The sequence below is a fragment of the Colossoma macropomum genome, unplaced genomic scaffold (assembly GCF_904425465.1).
Source record: "Colossoma macropomum unplaced genomic scaffold, Colossoma_macropomum, whole genome shotgun sequence".
NCBI lineage: Eukaryota > Metazoa > Chordata > Actinopteri > Characiformes > Serrasalmidae > Colossoma > Colossoma macropomum.
In genome coordinates, this window is record NW_023494807.1 from 20,850,829 (window position 1) to 20,859,462 (window position 8,634).

General features: G+C 40.0%; 1 protein-coding gene across 1 annotated transcript; it reads right to left on the reverse strand.

The window, feature by feature from the left end:
• Positions 1–207: 207 nt before the first annotated feature.
• Positions 208–7,145, reverse strand: armc6 (armadillo repeat containing 6). The gene is made up of 8 exons (XM_036556763.1): positions 7,002–7,145; positions 6,500–6,643; positions 5,878–5,963; positions 4,993–5,560; positions 2,881–3,026; positions 2,559–2,690; positions 2,119–2,256; positions 208–898 (listed from the first exon to the last, which is right to left on the reverse strand). The coding sequence occupies exons 2-8, from the start codon at positions 6,618–6,620 to the stop codon at positions 686–688; spliced, it is 1,404 nt and encodes a 467-aa protein (XP_036412656.1). The 5' UTR covers positions 6,621–6,643; positions 7,002–7,145; the 3' UTR covers positions 208–685.
• Positions 7,146–8,634: the final 1,489 nt, after the last annotated feature.

Below are 8,634 nucleotides of genomic sequence, written 5' to 3' on the forward strand. Positions count from 1 at the left end.
TCATTACACCATTAGTCATAAACCAGGTAGGTTTATTCACATTTTTAGGCTGGGACTGTTTTACACATGTACTTATCAAGCCACTGTCAGGATATCATTGAAGACTTTACATTTTCTATCTGTTTTTTTAATTCCTGGCCAATAACGTGGATCTGTGATACTTCTCTATATAGGAATATTAGGGAATGCAAATAAATGTAGCTCCTCTCATGCACATCAACATGTATTAATAACGGAAAGATCACAAAACGTGTTGAAGGGCACCGTCCAAACTATACTTCAGGCTCATGTACTGTGTCGCAATGTGACTGAAAAGCAAAGCACTTTCTGAACTAAGTACACTTATTCCAAAGAGCATTCCAGTGAATCTGTCCAGTAAGGCAAGCTAATCAGTTGCATAAAAAATATACTGGGACACACATAAAAAAAAAAATTACAAAAATAAAGAATACAAGGGTATTAAAACATAAAAACTAAAAAAAAATTATTTACACTGTAACACAACAATGTTAAGAGAAATGTATGATCAGTGCATCAGCAACTGGTCTTGGCCTTAATTCTGTATGATTGAAGGCTGTTTTTATGGTGTCATTTTTTTATTAGTTGAACAAATCCCCACTGCTCAGTCTCTTTTCCATGCTGTTCCACATTGAATGAAGCAAAACTATCTGGCAACTCCAGACTTTTAGTTAGTGAGACTTCCTTTCTTGCCAGTCCAGAGCTCTCTCAGTTCTACCTGGCAACCCAGGTCTCTAAGGGCGGCCCTTCCCACGTCGCCACAGTCCCTGTGAGAGGCCAGAGCCTGACCAATCAGAGCTTCCGCTCCCATCTCCAGGATGGGCTGGCTGAAATCGCGCGTGCGTGCGACTAGGTTCCTCAGCAGCATGCAGGACTGTTTCTGTAACGGCATAAAGGAGATCACTTAGGGCTGAACGATATGAACGCTAATTTGTATCATGATATTTTCTCATCCTCAGACAGAACTGAGAATAAGAGAATAGTGATTATTATTATGAATTAATTTTTGGTATATCATGATGTCATACTGCATGTCTTATTACTACCTCTGATAATAATAAAAAAAAGAATAAGAACAATATTAAAAAAGAAGAATGGTTGTTAATGTTATTATACCAAAGTTAATAAATGCCGCTTGTGTTTCCACCTTTAACTACATGTTGCAAAGACATATAGTAACATTCAAAAGTTTGGCCATGTGTTATTGATTTTCTAAGTGAAAATAAGTTAATGTATTCTCTGCAGAGAACATACTTCTGCATGTTTTTAATGTAACATTACTGTTTATTTGCTGAATTTAACATTGAAAAACATAAAACTTAAATTTGGCCCGTGCAAAAGTTTTTCTATTTCATGTAATATTTTTTCCAATATGTTAATGTCAGCAACTAAATAGAAATTGCGCACTAAAATTAGATGGCATTAAAGATTAAATGCCATAATTTAATCTGTTCCATGTAGTGGATGGTAAATGTATTTTTACGTAGAAAATCAACAAAACACCAGGGTTTTCAAACCTTGCATGCAACTGTAACCTACACTTTATTCTTTGTCGTTTAAGCTCAGACACTATGATGCCAAATCAACTCCAAATTCCAAAGTCTCACTTTAAACTACATTTACTACACTAACAAAAACTGAAAGTAGGCTGTCTAGGAGCAGATGCAGCCACTTCCAGGGGTCGAACAAAACATGAAATGGTTAACTAATTTCACAAAGACAGTTAACGACTGTCTCTATTAACCCAGGTTCAGATACTCAGGTTGTGATTAATCCTCATGCACATGCACATTTAGGCGTGATGTTTAAATATGTATAGTGAATAGTAAAGTAAAGCATTAATAACTGTAAAAAGCAGCACAGTCTCCACTGTGACTGCATTAGAGCTTATTGGAGTAATAAGTGCTTCTTGTTCTTATTACCTATGTAGTATTATTTGCTTCCTCTGCTAAGAAGCGATATTCTACACATGACTGAGAGATTTTAAGAAGGGTCCAACCCCATCGCCCCTGGTTGGTATCGGTATCAAAGTCACAATTCTGGTATTGTGAAAACCCGACAGCTAACTATAGAACTGCTGCATCATGATGACGTGCTGACCTGCACATTGACTTCTGCTGGATGGGCCTTCATAGCCTGCAGGGCAGCCAGTGCCCCTCCACTCTCCATGATGACTTTGCAGTTGTTGGGCTTCCGCAGAGCAAGCACACAGAGAGCAGCACAGCCCTGTTCACACACCTGAGATGGAAGCAAAGATAGAGTGGTCCAACATGTTATGTAAACATCTTTTAATATTTCAAGATTCAGTGTGATTATATCCTTTATGCATTCTGGCTTAAGACCTGGTAAGCTTTAAACCTCATTAGAGCAAATACAGAATACCACTGTCATTAAAAGGCTGGCCATTGTTTTTAATACACCTCATCTGACCCCTTTTGATTTAAGCCTAAGCCATCTATCAGCACAGACACATGCCTGATCCAGCACTTTAAACAATGACTGCAAAACGTTATTCCATGATTGCACAACAGAGGACATACCTGTGCATTACCCATGTGGCGGTTTATCGCCATGACAATAAGTTCAGTCCCGCCTGCGTTCACAATGGCATCTTTCACGTCATCGTTCCCTGCAATTGCTCGCAGTGCACTTAACACCTGTTTTACAAGGTCCTGTAGGAAAAAAGAACAGGTCACTGACAATTCTTTAGTGGATGCTGTCTTGTAGCATGGTTGTTACTGTTACTGTTACTGAAATGCACGTACTGGCCTGTCAGTTGTACAATGAACGCATTTTTAAGCACATTACTCAAAAAACTTCTTATGTGATGAAGGATGATTGAACAATGTTCAAAGTTGTCACCTGACAATCCAAACTATCTGCCAGCAGCGTCATCATAAACTTCAGCCCTCCTAGGTCCACAATATCCTGGCAGAACTCGTTCCTCACAGCCAGCCGGGACAGCGTGGCACACAGCTCACTGAGGACTGGCATGTTCTCTGGGTGGGCTGGAGGGGTGTGGGGGTAAGAATATCAAGCCAGTATTTAAAAAGCTTGTTTATAGTGTACTCTATTCTCAATATGTAGGGTCACACATGCATTTGTTCACTCATGAAGTATACTGCACACTGCATTTCTAGGTACACCAACTCACTGGCCACTTTATCAGAAACACCTACCACAAAGATGCTACTGTACACACTTAAAATAGATGGTTCTTCATTAGTTCTTTAGTAAAGAAAATGGTTCTATATAGAACAATGAACACTCAAAGAACCCTCTGCATGATTAAAGGGTTCTTTGCATCATGAAAGCATTCTTTAGATTAATGGAAAGTGTGTGTTATATGGTTCTATATAGAACCTTTTTGCAAAATGTTCTATGTAGCAGCAAAAATGGTTCTTCTATTGTTACAGGCTTGACATCGTAACAATGGAAGAACACTTTTTGGTGCTATATAGAACCATCTACGGCACATTCTCCATCAATCTAAAGAATCAGATAGCGACGCAAAGAATTCTTTAATCATGCAAAGGGTTCTTTTAGTGTTTGTGGTTCTATATAGAACCATTTTCTTTACTAAAGAACCTTTGAAGAACCATCATTTTGAAGAGTGTAGGTTTACAGTTACTGACTGCATCCCCCTCCTACCCCATCCAACAAGGGAAAGGGACCACCACCACATATTACTTACACATGGTAGCATTAATGTATGCTGCACTTGTACAAGGCACAGTACTGCTGCTTGGTGTGTTTTTCAGATATTTTTACCAATTTTCTAGTCACTGACCTAATCCTCCCACTATCTTCGTCCCCCCCATCACACAACACCACCAAGCTGAAACACTGAAGGCTTGCACATGCTTCTTCTGAGTCACATGAACCAAACCTCCGCATCTACCACAAATGCAATGTAACTGGACAGCTCAGCGCACTTGGGGAAGAATGCTCATGCAGCGTTATATGTTTCAAATTTATAAAACAACAACAACAACAACAACAACAAAAGAGCATTGTTTCGTGCCTCATAGTGATACACGACCAACTGCATCAAGAAGCCTCTAAAGCGTTGGTATGGTGACAGCATTACGGATGAAACTTTATGATTATCAGAGCAGTGTATATTCTTTATTTTAGGTGGAAAAAAACAGGAGGACGCTCTGTACGCTTTCATTTTATGTTGTATAATAGGGTCCCCTGGTCCCCTGGACTTCCGCCACTGCAGTTGATGGCAAAAGTTGGGAGAACTGAACTCTTGCCAGTCAGCGGAAAGTTGCCGCTGGCGGAATTTCTGTCGCAGATACACTGAAAACAATAGGACATCCAGTTTGCCGTCAAACGCCAAATGCCAACATGTGAGCATAGTGTAACTGCCACACTCTGCCCATGTGAGCTAATGGATGCCTCCACTTTTATAGCAGAGGGAAAGGGAGAGCCATCCTAACCACCTAGAGAGGATCAGGGCCAATTATGCTCTCTTCAACTGCTGGCATAATGAAACATAATAAATACCTGAATAGTGATTTCAGTATTTGAGTACTGGTACCTCAAACAGTTAACCAAATACACAAGTACCCATGCACACCCCTACTAACAGAACCATACCTGGGAGGCAGGAGGGGGTGTTCGAACAATGCTACTGCATTAGATGGCATAATAGAATGTCCATTGTATTATGCCATCTCCATAATGCACAATATCACAGATTTGTTTTTCGATATCACAATGTCACAATGTATTATAATACCCCTATTATGTAGACATTAAAGAATCTGAATCTGAGTGGCTCGCCAAACACCTGACCAATGATGAGGGGCTAGTGGATGACTAACACAAACCATGCATGGAATAGGTGAGCTAAAATCTCTCACTTTACAAGGTGTGTCTGATAAAGTAGCTGGTAAAAGTGGACAGACAAAAATCGCTACATGTTTTCTACAGTGTTGACAATCCATTGACAATACCACAGCTTACCTTTAGCAGCTTCTACAATGACTTTCAACCCGTTGTGCTCCAAAACGATCATTTTGGCGTGTTCGTGCGCATGACCAAAAGGAACACGCACATCATCGTCAAAAGTCATGACCCTGAGGGCGACACAAGCTTCCTTGACCATCTCAGATCGTTCGATATGTTGGGTGATGCAGCTAGTGAGCAAGGCCAGAACACCGGCCTTCACCAGGTCCTGTCTATTCTGCTCGTGCTTCAGACAGCAGTGGCGCACCGTCCGGATAGCCAAGCAGGTAAGGGCCGGATCTCCCTGGTGGGTGCGTAAGGTGCCAATCAAAAACCCCTGGCCTTCGCCGTCCAGTAGGTCCGGCTGCCCATCTGTGAGGGCGGAGAGAGCAGCTAGAGCAGCTGAGAGTGTCTCTTTGTCCTCACCAGCACTCTGGCAGCAGGAGAGGATGGTGGGATAGGCCTCTTTCTGTGCAGCTAGGTAACGCTGAGCAAAGCCAAGGGAGCACTGCTCTGTGAAGAGCTTCAAACCTTCCAACATAGATGTGGAGGAAGACTCTAAAGCACTTCTGAGAGAATCCAGGGCCTGGAGAAAAATTGGCAGACTTCAATTTATGTGCATTATATGTATGCATGATACATATTGTTGCTGTCATATCAAAACCTTTTTTTACACCATTTGAAAATGCTACTTTTTTCAGTATGGGAAAACTTCATAACAAATGGACTATTAAAAATACTCTAAAATTTCTTGTCATCACATTAACATGCATTAAAATTAAGAATAATTTTCCTTCTCCTATAATATCACCATTGTAGAGATACAAGGTTTTGTTCTGACAATGACAATATGACCTCTCAACAGCAGCAGCTTTATTTTCATTAAAAGAAACAAAATCGTACCTGAAGAACTTCATGAGTCTGATCCTCTGTGGTCTCTTCAGAGGAAGCTTTTGGCACCACCTTCACAATGTTACTGAGGTCCACACCTTCACAAGAAGAGATGTTACAAAAGAACAAATTCAGTTAACTCACCATTCAACCAAATGTTCCGTTCAAGAAAAATGTATCCAGTCAGAATTTTTCAAAGCGGTGGTGGTATGAACCAGACATCTGAAAAGTTTAATGCCCCAGAAAGCTACTTGGAATGGTTATGTATACATTGCCTAATGCCTGAGATGTTGTTTTATGACAGTTTTTCCCCAATCATGAGAGCAGGGCATTGTGAGACAAAATGGTACCCAAAGAAAATGTATTTGTTGTGGATTTACCACAATTTTTTTCAGAAGACAATGTAGGTTCATTTGTCATGTTGGATAGTAAATAAAAAGGATATAGACCCCACAACCCCTGGTTTCTATCACCACCACTGTAAAGAAGAATTGGTAAGTTTATCTACACTGAACCATTTCACATCACACCATTGTGAATGATGACTCTGTTTATACATCAACGACTGAATTGTGTACACATTTTGGCTGATGAAATTCCACTTTAAAGCACTATAATGGACTCGTGACATTACCCTGAGACTCAAACTGTTCAATAGCTTCTCTCAGTGCTTCATTCTCATCCATCTCGAACTCGTCGATGTTCTCCCTCACCACAGCGTCAAACGTCTCCTGAGTGATCCTGCGTTTTGCCATATCTGCAAAGTGCAATGGACCAGCTGCACAAGAGAGCATACAGAGTTACATTTCTTTCTACTTTTTTTCACTGACAGGTCACAATACCATGCCAGATGCTACTATTAATGACAGGTAATCCAGCAGGACGACGCTGAGGTTCGCTTCTTATTCGAATTCCCCGTTCCACCTTAAATGGTGCAGCCGTTAGCTACATTGTGGCGCCTAAGGCTGAATGTAATGCTGCGCCATTTAAGGAGGAACGGGGAATTTGAATAAGAAGCCAACTTCAGCCTCGTTCCAGCAGGCTACTAGCTAACACAACCGGCTATTCACTGCAGACAGCTAAAGCGAATGCATGAAAGAATGAATGAATGTCTTCTCTGCATTCAGTACATTTACCAAGAGTCGCTTCAATCACTGAGCTTTATCGTCCCGGAATGGCACTTATTCAGAAGGTTAGTTCCAAAAGTCTAGAAGTCAGTTAGACACATCACTAATATCAGTCGTGCCACTCGCAGCAGCGCGCTAATGATAAAGCTAAAGTCCCACCCAACTTAGCCGAAGAGCATCGTACGTTAACAGAGTAAGGATAGGCACATTAGCCTCTACGCAATTTAAGTAAGCGTTTGTGAATCGAAAACTATACGTAAGTCCGATCGTTAATACGTCTCGGGCTGAATGTGTGGGTTAGAAATTAGGTTCCGATTCTGCAAATTTCTTTGTTCAAAGTAAAAAAATAATAATACGCTATAATCCATTGTCTCGTAGACGAAATGACGGGAAACTACATTGTACTTTAGGTGCGATCATAAATGTTTTGCTTAATCATTTAGCGGATTCGTTATTTGACATGAACATGTAATTCTATTGAATGTTGATGAGAAGAGAGACACAACATTGTCTCTAGGATCAAATAACAGGTCTCTCTCTCTCTCTCTCTCTCTCTCTCTCTCTCTCTCTCTCTCTCTCTCTCTCTCTCTCTCCAGGCCGATCAATCTGCTCTTGAGCGAGGAAAGAGCTAAAACAAATAATTAAATTTAAAATGACCCTGGCATAGACTTGCAGTGAGAGAGGAGAGCATAAAACGCACTTCAGTATCAATAATAAGCTGATGTGCACTGTCACTAAAAAAGGTCAACATCTGATTTAGCCTATGTTTGATTCTAAACTTCTTCCACTGTAAACTAATACTGTAATACATTGTTTAAAAACGAAACTCTTCACGTCAGGCAGTGTAAGTTTATTAAAGGAGAATTCCACCCATTTTTCAAATTTTTTGCATGTTTAAATGGTTAAGACTCATTTAGAGTGATTTAATGTAAAATAGAGAAATTTACCCAGTCAGAATTGTTCACAGTGTTGGTGATAGTAATCAGATGTCTTAATTTCCAAAACTGCTGCATAATTCAATAATTATGATGTAAACGAAGCCATTCAGTATGGTTTGAGGTTAAATGGTTCATTGAGAGCGTTCTTATTTACTGTCCAAAAACACCAGTGGTCCTACATGCGTCTTCTGAATTTAATGTTGAAATTGTAATCTTATTAATGGTAAAACAGTGATAAATCTAAAAAAATAAGGTTTCTTTTGGTATTTTTGCCTCATAAGGTCATGCATGTACTTCTCTGCTACGAGTGAATTAAAAAAAACACTTCTTAAATTGATTGTAAAATACATTTTCAGACATTGTAAGCTGTCAAGCAGTGTATTCATAACAATTTCATGCAGACACTTTCTGTGAGGGAGCTTTTAGAGCCATTAAACTCTTCAGATGTCTGATTCCTGTCACAACCACCGTGAACAATTCTGTTTGTATCTTTCTCTAGAACACAGCATTTCACATTAAACCGCTCTGAATGACTTTGATTACATACTGAAATTTTGACGGATACTGACGGGTGTCCCCTTTAACGCATCTAAAGCTACCTCAAAGAGAGCTATTACATCAAATGGTTACAAATACACTGCCTAATATCTGAGACATTGTTCTGAGATAAGACTTTGCCCTAACTCCAGATTCATAACCATTTA